The following is a 15,782-nucleotide window of genomic DNA, read 5'->3' on the forward strand; positions in this document are numbered from 1 at the left end:
CTTAAGATAGTCTCTGGTACCTTTAAGGTGCGCTGAAAAAATTGCTGCTAACACCATCATTACAGCCAAGCATTATTGCTTAGTTGGGAGGAGGTTTTATTTGTAATGCCCCCGAATATGAAAAGGAAAATAAAAATACTCATTCCTACTGCTTGTCAAGCACAGTGGTGCATGCTTTCACATTTTCGTAGTAATGCTAATAGTGTTAACTCCTTTGCACTCCACCATGTCATGCCCATATTGCTATCAGACCAGTGATGGGTTTCCGACAAAGGCGTGCAAAGGGGCAGAATTTGAGAGGATCACAAAGTAAAGGAAGAAGAAAGGTAAAGCTAGAGGTGTAGTATTAGTCAAAGTAAAACAAACAAAAAAACCCTAAATCTCAATGGCTTATCACAAAGTTTCTTGCTCATGTAAGTGGAGGTTGGAGGGAGGAGAATCTGCTCATGTTGCTCTTTAGAAACCCTGCTGAGAAAGGCTCTGCCACTTAATGTCAGGACTGTCATTATCTCCCTGGAGATGCGGAAGCAGATGGGGAAAGAAGCTGAGTGCAGTGTCTCCAGGCACACATCCATTGGCCAGAGTCAGTCATGAGGCCACACCTAACTGAAGGGAGGCTGGGGGACATGCGTAGGAGGAAAGAGAAACTGGTTTGGTGAACAGTTAACAGTTTCAGCCATGAGGTCCAAAAAGGACATATCTTGGAGGATGCAGCTGTGAAAGCTTATGTAATTAGAATTAAAACAAAAATTAAGACATGGTTTGGGCCTTTGGAAAAGAGAAGAAATGGATGAAACTTTGAAAGATGGAGTAAGGTTTCTTAAAGGGAGAGAGTGTGTGAGCAGCAAGGAGGAAGTTATTTGAATGAAGTGGTAATAAAAGAATAAAATAGGGCAGTTTCTGAATTTTACTGTAAAGGGACTCCACTCTTAGAAAGTGAAGTTCTGGCTTTTTTGTTTTAAATCTTTTCTACAGTATGCCACCTAAGTGTCAGGACATAACAGCACTTGGTGTTTGATTAAGAAGATAATCAAGACTGGTAATAAAAACTGAAATATACCGAGCTCCCCTAATAAAGAACTTCCATCTTTCCTCTTGTCTCTAGCTTCCTGTTTAAAATAGCTATAAAATTCAATCACCCTGCCTATAAGATTAGAAACCACACTGAGAACATTAACTGTACTGTTATGAGGAAGAAGGTGAGCTTTTTCTCACCAACAAAGATATCTAACGGCAGTGTCCTGCCATGGTGGCTTACATATTTGTGATTTATGTGCCATGTCAAACAGTTCATCACAATGTATAATAGTTGATGAAGTAAATGTGGAGACAACAGATCATAGGGGAAAACAAGTTTATCATACCAGATTGTGATTTGCTTACTCCCTATTCTTTTGGATATATGAAAGTATTTTCTTAGTATGTTTTGTCATAGTTTTACTGTAATTTGCACAGATATTCCTATTTCTCCTTCATTTATGTATTCCCTCATTCAAAAAATACTTGTGGGCCTTCTCTGTGCTAGATTTGGTTCTCCCGGTCAGCACTCCTTGAATGGAAAAGAACCTGATCAAAAAAGGAAGGATATTTTTCTTTTCTGTAAAAATTTTGGAAAATTCAGTATGAGTAACTGTGCATTACTTGTACCTCATTTTGATTAGGGTGATTATATCAAGATAGCTGCTTAATGTGTAGACGTATTTAGGAGGGAAACCTAAGTTCTTTTCCTACCTTTAGATTTACTACTAATAGTAATAGCTTGCCTGATTGTTTTGGAAAAGCATAAAAATGAAAAAGATTAGTTTCCATAATCCTACATTTTAGATATGTCTATCTAGACTTAGATACCTGATGTTATTACAAGTAATTCACATCATACTGTGTATGTTGTGTACTATCTCTTCTGCAGATAATTTTCATGATTGCATAACATTTTAAGGATATACCATAAATTATCTAAATAGTTTTCTTATGGGACATGTAGCTCATTTAAATTTTTGTTGTTATAATCACTGCAGATTTTTGTATACATCCATGATTCTGTTCTTAAAATAAAGTTTCTATAAATTAAATTGCTGCAATGGGTTTTTCACATTTTTTAACACCTGCCAAATTGCCTTTCAGAAAGATAATGCCAATTGCAGGTCCTACTAGCAGTGTATGAGAGTGATCAGTTTCCTGCACTTACACCAAGACTGAATTATCATCTTTTAATTTGAACTTTGCATCACTGTTTATGAAATATTTCAATAACAGGATTATTTTTAAAAATAGTGTGATATGTTGTAAAATGTAATATGGAGTTATGCTCAGCCACGCTTCATATCTTCTGCCACTCTTAACATTTTACTATAGAATTTAATAATTTATAATCACAGGGAATAAGTTATCACTGACCTTCATTTTACATTTGCCAATATTTAGAGACTGACACATTATTCATTTTTGGGGGCAAAAATAAAAAATCTATGATTTATGAAAGTTTAATTACATCAGTACAAATAGGATTGTTTGAAACATAATTTAACTCCAACTCCTCAAGTAATGTCCATACTTAACTATTTTTGGCAAAAGAAAAATTACCATGGCTTTTGAGGACAGTCCAGTCATATTTTTAGACAAACTATATCTCAAGTGTATTGTTTGCAATTGCATCATCACCAAATATGGTAACTATTGATGAAAATAAAGAATTCTTTCTTGTATTTCCATGGGTAACAAATTAAATTACCCCAAATCAGAAAAGACTTCCTCTCAGGTACTTACACTCTAGCCACAGTGGATTATTTCTCCTTTTCTTAACACAGTGTGACTTTTAATTTTCATAGCTTCATAATTTGGCTCACATTGCTTCCTCTGCCTCCAATATCCTTTCTTTTCTTTCCTACCTTATGAACTCATCCTTCAGAATATGTGATACACATGATATGTGGTGCCTTTTCCTACACACTCCTTCCCATAGAACTACCAGTTTCTACTAAAGGTAGACTGGCTGTATTCAGTCAGGTTTGTAGTTAGGATCCCGGTAGCCAAACTAGCCACTTGACCCGAGGTGAACCCCAACCCTGATCAAAGCTGAGTCATCAAAACCCTCATCCAGGAATTTGTCTCAGAGTCTCTGAGAGGCTAAGCAGTTTGCTGAGCAGACTTGAACCAGGTCATTTATAATAGGGTCAGAATTTATGCCATCATGATAAACCACTGACATGTGCAAATTATTGTAGAGCAGAAATCATTAGCAAATGAATGATAAGTCCGCAGAATGGTTTCCATACTGATTTTCATGAGAGGTATCATTCCCACCCATATCTCCTTTTCACTTTCCTTAGTCTAAATGGTTTTCCTTAAAATAAAAGGTTCTTGAGAAGAAGAGGGTTCAAATATCACTGCTTCCCAAAAGCTTTTTCTGATAACCTACTTATTTACCTTTAAAGCTGTTTGAGGTATTCATATAAAACTATCTTATTGCTTTATATAATATTATGTAAGTTATATAAAAATTACATATATATAAAAATAAAAAATAAGTATATCAATTATATAATATTCATATAAAACAAAATGTTTTATAGTCCAATAGTAAAGACCTAAAACTGAGTGCTTACTATTAGCTAGACATAATGCTAAATATTATCTAATATATGCATTATTCTCACTCCTACACTGCAAAGTTGGTATTCTCTCCATATCATCATTGGGGTTATATCCTTTGTCCAATATTATGCAGTTAGAAACTGAGGAAGCTAGAATTATAGCCCAAGTCTGTATGATTCCAGAGACTGTTTCTAGCCACTTGTTAAACCAATCCCCAGCATTAATAGTTGCTTATTGTCCCTCTTGCTTAAAAGTGAGCTCCTTTAAGTTAGCATATTGTGTGCATTTTTTAAAGTGTCAACATAGTACCTACCAAGCACAGCAGGCTCAATAAATGTTTACTGAGTTAAAATTATCTAGCATTTTATCCATATTCTAATCTTAGATTGTATGATTGACTATTTTTAAGCCATTGCCATTAGGATAAACATAAAGGCCCACATGTATGCACATATTTATACAAACATCAGATGCCTCAATTATGTAGATTATCTTTTGTTTTTCCAGGGTGGAATTAAATAATGTATTTGTTTTATATTTTAATACTGTACTGAGAGTAGTATTTTAGGAAGTATGAGAATTGTAATCCAGAATTCAATGGAACACATTTTATAAACCTCAGGATAGCATTGACCATTTATTTCTCCTTAAGAGTTTTTTCTCTATAATATAAAGTTTGGTAGCATGGTAACATCAGATAATAAAAATAGTTTAAAAATTATGGAAAACTTAGTGATTTCACCTGAAATTTCCAAAAGGGAAAATGAGTGCTAATTTGACTATGCAATAAGAATACTGAAACTCCTAAAATTTATAACTGCACAATTATGTTACTAATAGCATGATTTAATTAGTACAATTTGATTTATCACAGGAAAAATCCATAAAGTGAGCTGTTGAAATATGAATATTCATTTAGACTAAATATCTATGGTTTGTCTTAAAATAATATATTTCATTTTGTCAATAGATTTTAGATTAAACAATCTATGAGGTATTTAACTTTTCTAGAAAAACAAGAAAAAAGGCTGAGGAAAGACTTGCTTGTAATTTTATTTAATAATTATTTTTAAATCAAAAGAAATAGAGCAAGTCTACCTTTAGCTGAGTGCCAGAGATTACTGTGTACTGTGAAATTGTTAGGATAAGCCTGTATTTCCCTCTTCCTTTGATGCAATTTAGCAAGAGTTTAACCATCACTAGATCAGTGATAAATAGGCAGCTTGACATTTCGCCCAGGCCACCCCTTTTGAGTAGCTACAAAAACTGTTCTTAGATTTTTGAATTTTGCTTCCAAGATCAGTCATTATTTTATTATCAGCAAATAACACAAAAAATCATATTCTCATGGCATAACGTTTGTTATAGCAAAAACAGTGGAAAACATTTAAATGTCTCTCAAAAATGGCTCTTTAAATACATGATGTTATAGCCATTCCAACATACTACACACTTAAATGAACCATTGAAAGGGATGAAACACCTTTTTGTGTATTAAGCAGAATGATCTGCTAGATACATGAAGTAAAAAGAGCAAGGTATAGGGCCACATGCAGAGTATGCTACCATTTGATCAAACATCTTGTCAATGCATGCCCAAGTTCATGATTTTTTGCATTCAAATAAATTGTTTAGAAGTAAAATATATACATTTAAGCAGCTACTACCTAAAAATGTTTGAGATTCCTTAAATGGTCCTCTTTTGAATTTGTCTTGTATCTGATTTCTATCTTCCAGCCTCCAATACTAGCAAATGAATGAAGTATCTACAGTTTTCTGGATGTTCTTTTGTCACCTTTATATATGTACAGAATGTCTTTTGTAAATGTATGTAATGATGGAAATCCCTTCCATTGGATAGAAAGAAGAGGCCCCCACCCTTGGTTGGCTGCTCACTCTCCCACCCCCACCATGAGATGGGAAGCAAGGAGGGCTGAAACTAGAATTGAGGTGCTAAGGTGTGCAGTCTCTGGCCACGTTAGGTTCCTGTAGAAAGGAAGCGATCCCATAACCCAAGGCCCTGTAAGGTTGCTCCTTTTCCCTCTTAAAACAGAGGCCCTACTTCTTTTGGAAGAAAGGGTTTTCTGTTTCCTCTCCTTTATGGGGCTTTATTGGAGATGGCAGGCCTGAGAATTAGCCTTCCTGGCACTTCAGCAAGCAAGCACATGTAGAGAAAGAAAGTTTCTCCAGGGTGAGGAAGCTGAAACTTCCAGACAAAAGGAATGTAACAGCAGACATCCTGCCGATTCCCTTCTCAGTGAAGAACCACCCAGCCTTTGTTGGCCCATTGGCTGAGCCTCTTGAAATTGAACCACTTTCAAGAATACAGAAACAAACATTCTAGTACATTTGTGTTATTTAAGGAAAACATTGGACAATTGATAAGTCACTGTCCTTTGGAGTGCCTTAAATCTTGCATTCTGTGGATGTAGACTTTTAGCATATTACAGAATAAGCATAAATTGGGACAGTAGCTTTCCACTTCCACAGTATCAGATTTCCTAGCATCAAAGTTGGCAAGTGAAAATGCAAAGCTAGTTTAGATTTATGTGGGTTTCATTTTAAACACTATACCCCTATCTTCATTCCAATTAACATATTTCAGGTTAAGAAAAAATTAGCAAGTGAATAAATGAATGGCATGAAGGAGGATTTATGATTTTTTTAATTTAATAATTATTTTAAAATCAAAGTAATGAGAACAAGTCGTCCTGGCATGAAGTAGTATTTAAGATATTTCAAATTAACTAACTTAGGACAAAGTCTGCATTTTTGTCAACTGCATTTACACATGTGCACACCCGCTTCCTGCGAACCACCAAATACTTGCTCTGGTATTACTTATGTGGAAATTTCCTTTGTTGCCCAAGAGTTATTAACCATGTGGGTAGATTTTATTTGTTGGAAACTATTTTGAAAGTAGTAATGTAAGAGTCAGTCTCCTACACTGTGATCGTTTACGTTTGTCAATGGTGAACATGTTTTTCTTTAATATTACTCTTGAATTGATCAATTCTTACATTGAAATATCTTTCTCTGATCTTCTTTAAACATGTCACATTTCTGTCCTAAAGAACACATACAGACACAGGCCCTCCTAAAGATCACAATGCCAAAATTTACCTATAACATTTCACGGTATTAAATTTTAAATTTTATTTAAAAGACTATCACAGGCTAGGGATAAATATAAGCACTGAGATAGTATAGTTCAGAAAATAAGCTAGAATTTTCTTGATCAACTTTAGATACCTTATCATTTGTCATTCAGCAAGCTCCGTGCATTCTAGATTCTAGAATTAAAAGGGGACAGGATTATGCATTTAGGAAGTATAAACAAGTTATTTCCATTCAACAGAGAAAATTTAGCAGTCAAGATAACAATGTGTACAAAAATTTACATAACAAAAGGAACAATAGACAATGCAGCACCTTTAGAAAAATAATTAAAAAGTTTTTTTGCATTTACAACTAAGTGCCACACTGAGAATTTACAACACAGTAATTTACTGCAATCAATGACAGTGGAGTTCCATAATGAAACAAAAAGCTCTTACACTCCAGATTTTCAGAAGGTATTATTGGAATGCTTAACTGTAACCACAGAATTTGCACATCCTTTAGGATGGAGCTGACAAAAGTCACACAAGGTTTTCATAGCATATATTGTATAAAAGGAGTCCACTGTGTTCAGACAGCTGGCTTAGTGTCTCTGACAAGTGTGAAGCCTGGAAGAGTTACTGGCTTGATGGTGATCTTTCTGTATCCGGCAAGATAGATCTTCTCCACAGTAACAACGCTGGAATAGCTCCAGCCCATGGGAGCCTTTTCTCCTGTGCTTGGTGCACACTTGACCCTCTTTGAGGACAGGCTTACAGATCTTGGACCAGAAATGTCTAGCACAACACAACCCTGTGGCACAGTCTGATGATCGGAGACAGACAGAACCTTCTTGTCCTAGAAAGGAAACAATAAGAGAAGCACGTGGTCAGTGCTAAACTGTTATTTCATTAAGATAATCCAAAAGACACTTTTGATGTGCTAATAAAAGAGAACTTGTATTATTAGGTCCTTTAACCTACCTTTGGTATGATACATTTTTGAAGACAGTGTAGTTCTTCTGGAGTACCCATCCAGGATGCTGTGATCATTACCAAAGCTTTCAATAATGGTTTCCTCTATTTCCCCTCGATGGAAATGACTGTGATCAGAGGGCATACATATTCCTAAGGAAACAGGAGATAGCTTTTAACTCCTAGGCTGGCATGTGTGATTGCTAACGGCTGTGACAGTGGCATTCTGTCATGCCTGCACCAACCTGAGATATCTCATTGCACTGACATTATTTTAAATACAAACCAAACTTTCTCCTTAGTTTTAATGCAAAACTCCCCAACTGGACATAAGCATCAACATGTATACTGTGCAGTCATACACAACATTCCCCCCTATAACTATTTAAAATACTTTCTTACCAACTGTGGTAGTAGCAGTGAGATTTCTACCCACTTTAATATCACCCTTGGGGTAAAAAAAAGAAAATCAGTTACTTAAAAAACTTTTTAAAAATAACTTCTCTGCCCTTGTTGCTATATAGGTACTGCCAGACTAAGTTAAGCAAATGCAATCCCAGCTGCCTGGAAGGTTACAATCTCACCGACCAGTTACTTTACTGTATAATTTCTATATTATAGAGATTTAGTCAGTTCATCCCAAAGTATTACTGGGTCCTAAGGAGGGTCGCCACCCTTAAGTTTATTTCTGGAGACTTCTTTGGCTGTCTGAATTTGACTCTTTGAGACATTAAATTTTAGGGGATCTGTAGTTGGGGGAGGAGTACTTATTTTAAGTAGCAGGAGGTGGAGGCAGGGAGAAGGATGGAGAGACCAGGATGTCAGGGTATCAAGATATCTCTTAAGAATGGTCAGTAGAGACAAACCACTGTCTCTGGCAGACACCAGTTTAATCAGGGAGGATGAAGGGGAGGCCAGTCTGACAGAACTGTGAGAGGCACCATTCCCTAAACAAAATTTTATGGAAGGGTCCACTATGAGTTAAGCCATTAAATAATCAAGAGGCTCAGAGGAAGATAAAGGAGCTCCAAAACCTCTCTTCTCCTAGATTTAACGCTTGCACTGAAGAAATTTCAGGGTGCCCTCTCAGGCTTAACACATATTTGCAGGTGGCGCCGCAGCGTTCTCTGAGCAGAGTGTTTCGTCTATCTGTAAGCATGCAAAAGTGGGAAAGTTTCAGTCTGAAAGAGAGACTCACCATTTTTGCAGAAATTTCCGGGGCAGCACATGGCGTGACGCATGCAGCGTTTTCGGCGCTTCCTGCAGGCCAGGCAGATTTGCGCTCTGGCACCCGCTCCTCGGGTGGGACTCGCACAGTACTCCTCGGTGCTGCACTCCTCATCCTCGGCGCACGGGTACGGCTGTGGAAAGGGGGTTGAAAGAGCGTGAGGAATCTAGGCGGCCAGGTATGCTCCTGGACCTGGATGCTCGTCGCAGCCCCTCGCCGTCCACCTCTCCAAAAGCCATTGCCGCCCACTGCTCCAGAATGCAGTTTCCGAATGCGCTCCAAACCGCGCCCACTCCACACGTTTGCCCCGTGTTCTCCTCCCCTGCCGAGACCCCGCACCCGAGACCCTTCTCACCTGGTAGTTGTCAATGGTCTGGTATTTGTTCCCACCCTCGAACAGAATTCCCGGAGCTGCGCTGACTGCGGAACCTGCGTGCCCGGCAGCGCCGCCCAGCGGTGGGGGTAGGTTCTTGATGGCGTTGGAATTGACGAGAACCGAGTTCAAGGTGGCGCTCGTTCCCGGTAGAGGGTGACCGCAAAGAGCCGCGGCTACGAAGGCGACCAAGACCCGGGCAGCTCCCGCCGCGCACGGAGTCGTCATCTCAGAAGGACGAAAGTAAAAGGAAGAGAAAAGAGCCTGGTCCGGAGTGAGCTGTGCGGGCTCGGCTGCAGAGTCAGGGTTCCGAGCGCCTCCAAGCGCGCTAGAGACCTGCCTGCGGGGCGCACGAGCTCTGCGCCGCCACCGCCACCGCCACCGCCTTTATACTGCGGGCTTGGAGCGTTCCGGCCCCTCTGGGGGAGACAACAAAGCCGGGATGGGATTTCAAAGCGTTGGGAGGGGCTGGAAGGGAGTGTGTTTGTGTACATGAAGGGGGGCCTTTGACACTCTTTACCCCGCTCGTCCCTTGCGCCGTCGCTACCCTGGCCCAGCTCACCTCCGGGCTGACGGTCATCAGTGAGCCTTAGAGCAGACAACTTTACTGCATGCGGAAGGAGGGAGGAACTTGGGGAACTCGGGTGCCCTTGCCTTGCAGTAGGGATTGGGTTATCAGGACCTGTAATGCTTTTCAGAGCGGAATTTTGATACTTTCTGCAAGACCACTTTTCTCCTCTCTCCCGAGCTCCAGCAGTGCTTTATTGTGTACCTACATAATATTCAGTATTAAATACAACCCGGTCAGTAATTCTAAAGGCAGTATCTAAACATCTCAGCAAGAGAGCCAGGTGGCTGGTGCAAGTTGTTCATTAACCCTTTAGAGTCACGGTCTGCAGATTTGGGGTGAAGTCCTTTGACTTTAAATTCTTCCATTCCCCTCCCACCCCCAACTTCTCCACCCACAGTCACCGCGCGAGAAAAAAAAATGGGCAAAGAGAAAGAAATTTGCACATCAAACGAGGGTAAGAAGGAAGAAGAACTAATTCTCTTTTGATGGGAAGTTTAGAGAGGGAGGCGAGAGACTGGCGTTTGGAAATTAGATCAGGGGTGGAGGGAAGAGGGAAATGACCATCCGATAATCAAACTATTTCATGTTGCCCTTTGAGTCTGAGCAGTTGCGGCAAGTAGATGAACTTGATTAGGCAGATTCGCAGATTCGGAAGATCAAAGTGGCCGGAGTGAAAGCGGGCAGGGTCCAGCGGTCCTTCCCTGGGCCCCCCTTCTCGGTAGTAGGTTAACGCAAGGAGATAAGAAACCCTCTAAGGCTTAGCGCCTGACTTCCTCATCAGTATTTCATATTGCTAAGCTCGAGAATGCCTGTGTTTGATCCGAAGTCAGACCGTGTCTAGACCAGGAATACCCCTTCAAGGAAGATGAGACTAGCTTCAAGAAAAGGAAAGCTGAAAGTGAACCAGAAAGTGAATTTGATATAATTTAAATCAGTGTGAAATTGATAAATTACAAAAATAATAAAGCAAGACTAGGGTGTAATGCTGCCCTGCTTATACATTGGACATTATCTATTCAACAAAAATACTGGAAGCCTAGCATTGTTGCCCTTTAGGTGGCGGTGTGGGGGGAGGGAGGGCACAATGAATACACATATTTATGACACGACTGACTATAATTATAGTAATAATAAAAGACAAGAAATGTGCACAGTCCTTTTTAAAACAGGTTTTAACAGGTCATAAGTATCAGAAAATGAACAACTGCTATGTGAGTTTAGAAAAAGAAGAGATGATTGAGTAAAAAATGCCAGGATATATTTATTTTGTGCTTCTTAATCTCCAGGATATTTATAATTACACAGTGACCTACTATATTCATGACTGGGACCACTACCGAACACAGCCAGTGATAGTCTTTAAGTAGTGCAAACCTAAAATTAAGATGGGTAAGGGTAACATTTTTAAAAGTTTGTAATCGTCTGTTGTAGTTCCTTGGGTTTCAGAGGTCATATTAAAAACATCTTCTAAACAATTCTTTAATAATGCCTCAAATTACACTGGTATCCCACTCTAAATTCCATCTATGCTGTGAAATTTCCTCTGGCTTATTGATAACTCCTGTTTGAAATTCCAACATGGATTAAATCCTACATATTTCTTTAAGTTTTATTAAGAACATGTAAAATTATTTATACTTGGCTGCTACTTAAGAAATTTTTGGAAGACATTGAAACTTGAAAACAAAGAGGAGGCTGTTTATGTTTGCTTAAAAAAAAAAAGCCTAAGAAACAAATTAGTCAATATACCTTTTATTGAGATGCAGCAATGAACCAGGTTTCCCTTGGGCAGCTGTGCCCCATCCTCAGTTGTCTTAAAATTTATATAGATGAAGAGGTATTAGGGTAAAACTCTCACGGCACAGAGGATTTTGGGTGCCATACTATATCTTGCAGAATATTGATAACAGTGTCAATAATCAATGTATTGAGCAGTTTCACTGTGGTTTTAAATTCTTACAATGTTAAAATGTGGAGAGAGTATCCTCTGACCTTGGGAAGGATGAAAATTTTTCCTCCTAGTCCCATTATTCTATTTAAATATCTCTAAAACCATGCTTGTGCCACCCTAAAGGCCAATCTCTTTTTCTTCTTTTGTAAAAGATGATACATGTTAGTCTACTTAACAAATTTAGTCTATCAAGAGCTTGGATTCACAAGTGAAATGATTGTCTAGGGGTAAAAATGAATAATTTAATGAGCAAAAGGAAAATTTGAACAAGTCAAGTTTTAACAAAGAGCTATGCTGCATAAGAATATGTATGTCTGTGTGGTTTAATACTCATTGAGCTTGAACAGAATCTGTTGTGTTGAATTAAGGGAGCTAAACCAAGAATACCATTTCAAGAGCCCTGGGTTCTACCTCCTCCACCTTCCACTGTTGCTCCTGAAGTTATCATGATTTGAAAGCTAATAATGAGCTGGTCAAGATCTGGGTTCCTATTATGTGCTGTGTGATCAAAGTTGAGTACTCATTATTATTTGAGTGGGGAAAGGGGAGGTAAACTCACAAATTACACAGAAGAGAAATTATGCTAAAGAGCTGAGTATGTAGCATGCCAAGTCTTTGTTCCAAATGAGAAGGTTTACTTTTTTTAATGGACTCTCCATTTGAAAATCTTCAACATGACTGAGTTTGCTCATTGACAGCAAAAGATTATGGTGCATTAGGAAGTAAAGTGAATTCATTGTTCCATCTGCAATCAATTAAAGTTTGGTGAGTGCCCAACAAATATGCAAATGCTACCCATCCTACCTTTGGGATTATACTCCCAAAATATTAAAGGCAAGCTCTTTGTCCTCAGACAGCTTTCAGACCATGAGTGGTTGGAGAAACAAACATACTTACGTGGATATGGGGGTAAATTTGTTTTCGTTAACAGATTATATTTCAGCATATACTAAGTCATGGGGAAGTTAGAAAAAGGTGCAGGAATTGTGACCAGCAAGCCTCAGAGAAGAGAGTCTGATGACTCTCTGAGTCTCTCCTGTATCTATCATCTCTCCTGTAGCTAGATGATAGAGGTGGTAGAAGTCAGGGCAAGTGTATTTAGTTTATTAAGCCCAGTTTATTTAGTTCTGTAGGGAACCCTGCCTACTATTTGATCTGGTTTAAATATCATAATTATACAAGTTTAATATTTTGTATTAGACTTTAAGATAGGTGAAATATGTTTACCAAATGTGGAGTCAAACCTCATAACTCAAAAATGGCATAATAAAGTGTGCCTTCCTCACATTTTAAGTGCTGTATTCCAGGCATAGAATACTCACCAGCCTCTTCATCTGTGAGGAAGATAGTCAGACGTGCCCCCAAAAATAATGCCATTTGCAAACTCTTTTTCCATCTTTGTAATTTGAGATTTACGTGACTGCTGCATTTTTAATTCACTCCTTCCCTCCCTTCCTCCTTTCATTCTTTCTCTTTGTTAAACCAAAGGAAGCAGATCTGTTGCCATTTAATTTTACTTCACTATGAAAACACTGAGTTAATGTCATTCCTTATGGTGAGTGCTCCCAACATTTGCGTTGGTACTGACCTTGAATTTATAGGAGGGATCCCTCATTCCTGAGTTTTGTAAAAAATGTTTTACAAAACATTGGCTTTTAACAGATTTGGGTCTTATTGCTCTTCATGATGTTAAAAGAGCTTTTAGACCAGGCGGGTGTTATGACTCTGCAGAGGCTGGATTAAGCTTTTCTGCACTCCTCAGTACAAAGAAAAGGCAAGATTTGACAAAGATTATGTTGATTTGGCCAGTGGAGATGGCCAGCCCTGATAAATCAGGCTCCATGGCAGCTTTCGGAGCTAGCTCAAACGATGTGCTTTACAGGAGCAGGACACCACAGACTAATCTGACAGTAGAGCCCAGAACCCAAAAATTTTGACTGAAAACCAGAAAGGGCTTTTTCTGATATCCTGGCACTAAGAAAGGTCTGTGGTATATAGTAACAGGGAGCGACTCAGAGAGTCATCCCCCTAAAGGACTTGACATTGTCAGCCATGAAGGTTGGCCAATGATAGCAGAAAGCAGGATGTAGGATCTTCTGGAAACAGTCTCTAGAGCTAGAGAAAAATCATTTCGCTTCAAGTCACTGGGTTTCTGTTATTACCTCCTTCATAAGGCAGGCACTCTGAGGGTCATGGCCAAGAAAGGTGTCTTGCCATTGTGTCAGGGGTCTCGGACTAGGGCTCTGCGCACTGCAGATGTCTACTGTGACATCCACCAACTGTCTGGCAAACACAGAATTTTGGCCAAGCTACTTAACTTTCATTGTTGGTGTGGGTTTTTCATTCATAAAATGGTATGAGGTGGAGATGGAAAGGTCCCTTCTGACTACAAAAGCTACTTTTGGGTGGCTGAACAAGGCCTTTTGTATTCTGATTAAATAGGAACATTCTGCAATAGGCCTGTTCTTTCAGGCCTATTTCATTTTTTAAAAGGTGGATATATATATATATATCCATCTTGGAGAATATATATATGTATATGAAATTCAGCAAATCCAGAAAAGGCCAACACCAAAAATAAAAATAAATGACACATGTATTCCCACCACCCAAAGGAAACCGCTCTTACCTTTCAGTTTCTATATGTGCACGCACGCAGGAGAGAAAGCAAGAGAAAGAGTGAGAAAGACGTTATGTTCCTTCACAAAACTGTAATGTCTGAGAAAAATATTTTTTCAACTACTGCTAAATCTCAGACTGGTGAGCTGACGTGGGACCTCAAGAGGAAAACCAGAAAGAGGGACCTTGAAAACACTTTAGAGCCCCAAGACCCTGTTTCAGACTTGCCAGGGAGGGGACGTGGCATGTGGGCTACAGACTAAGTTTTGGCAGGTTAAGAGGAGAGATGTATAATGCGTGCAAGGGTTCTCCATCACCCTAGAGTCACAAAAATAACATTATCGTCCAATGAGTTCAGGAGCAGAGGGGGGTGGAAGGAGATAGGTGGGGGGACTCTGTCGGCAGATCCAGAAACGCCCAAAACTCCCGCCCTGCAGCCTGACCGGCCTCCTCCCAGCAGGCGGCCGGGCACCCAGCCCAACCCCGCGGCGAATTCCCGTAGTTCACGTGCTCCCGGAGCCGCTCACGGCGGCTGCACTTCGGCGTCACAACCGCAGCCAGCATACAGTAGTGTAAAACGAAGCTTGTTTAAGGGCTCTCTTTGATGAGCGAAGATCAAAAGGCCAGGGGACCCCCGGTCTTAATCAGACTTGAGCCAGGATGGCATTTTCACAAATAGTCCGTTTGCTCGGCTTTGAGCCGACTTTGTGCTCAGCACATTCATCCGGCTGTGGGGCCGGTAATCCCGCCTGAAGCCCCTCGCCTGGTCGCAAATCCATTCACACTACAATGGCTGCTGCTGGTTTGCTGTGTCAGTTCATGGGCAAATAAATACAGGGTCCTTTTGTCTTAATTAAAGGGGGTTGATAGGAAAGGAGACAGTGGGAAAGATTAAAGCTCCTAGAGACTTGAGGGTCTTCTGGGTCTCCAGGGTCTGGCAGCAAGTGGGAGAAACCCGCTCTTCTGCTGCCCCCTGGTGGAAATTCTGTAGAAGTTCTTCGTAGGGAGGATAAAACGATTTATTAATCCTGCAGTTTACACTTAACCATTTTCCAGGTTCAGTTGTACATGGTATACCCTCTCCCCCTCGCTGTGCTGCATACTATTTGAGGTGAAATACCCTCTGTCTTTCTTAATAGTTCACATAATGCCTTGTTCATAAAATAATTTATATCTTCATGAATTTGAATTAAAATGACAACTGGGATAGGAGAAGTAGGTTCTCAAAATTTTTTTTATGTAGTTCTGTTGAAGTTGAAAGGCTCTGTATTGAATTCCCAGTAAAAATGTCAAGATCTCCAGATTGTATAAGTATCATAAGGAAGTCCCAGGTCAAACAAATCTTTAAAAAGATTGTACATATATAACTAGTC

The 15,782-nt window shown here is 39.5% G+C and overlaps 1 protein-coding gene across 1 annotated transcript; it reads right to left on the reverse strand.

The window, feature by feature from the left end:
- Positions 1-6,241: 6,241 nt before the first annotated feature.
- Positions 6,242-9,885, reverse strand: DKK1 (dickkopf WNT signaling pathway inhibitor 1). The gene is made up of 4 exons (XM_017643687.3): positions 9,251-9,885; positions 8,866-9,028; positions 7,677-7,820; positions 6,242-7,551 (listed from the first exon to the last, which is right to left on the reverse strand). The coding sequence occupies exons 1-4, from the start codon at positions 9,494-9,496 to the stop codon at positions 7,298-7,300; spliced, it is 807 nt and encodes a 268-aa protein (XP_017499176.1). The 5' UTR covers positions 9,497-9,885; the 3' UTR covers positions 6,242-7,297.
- Between the last annotated feature and the right edge of the window lie 5,897 nt (positions 9,886-15,782).

This window comes from Manis javanica, chromosome 7 (assembly GCF_040802235.1).
Source record: "Manis javanica isolate MJ-LG chromosome 7, MJ_LKY, whole genome shotgun sequence".
NCBI lineage: Eukaryota > Metazoa > Chordata > Mammalia > Pholidota > Manidae > Manis > Manis javanica.

Coding starts and splice junctions, on each gene's coding strand:
- DKK1 (XM_017643687.3), bottom strand. CDS start 9,496: ATGACGACTCCGTGCGCGGCGGGAGCTGCCCGGGTCTTGGTCGCCTTC. Junction 9,029..9,250: donor AGACCATTGACAACTACCAG/GTGAGAAGGGTC, acceptor CCCTTTCCACAG/CCGTACCCGTGCGCCGAGGA. Junction 7,821..8,865: donor CGGAAATTTCTGCAAAAATG/GTGAGTCTCTCT, acceptor CTGTTTCCTTAG/GAATATGTATGCCCTCTGAT.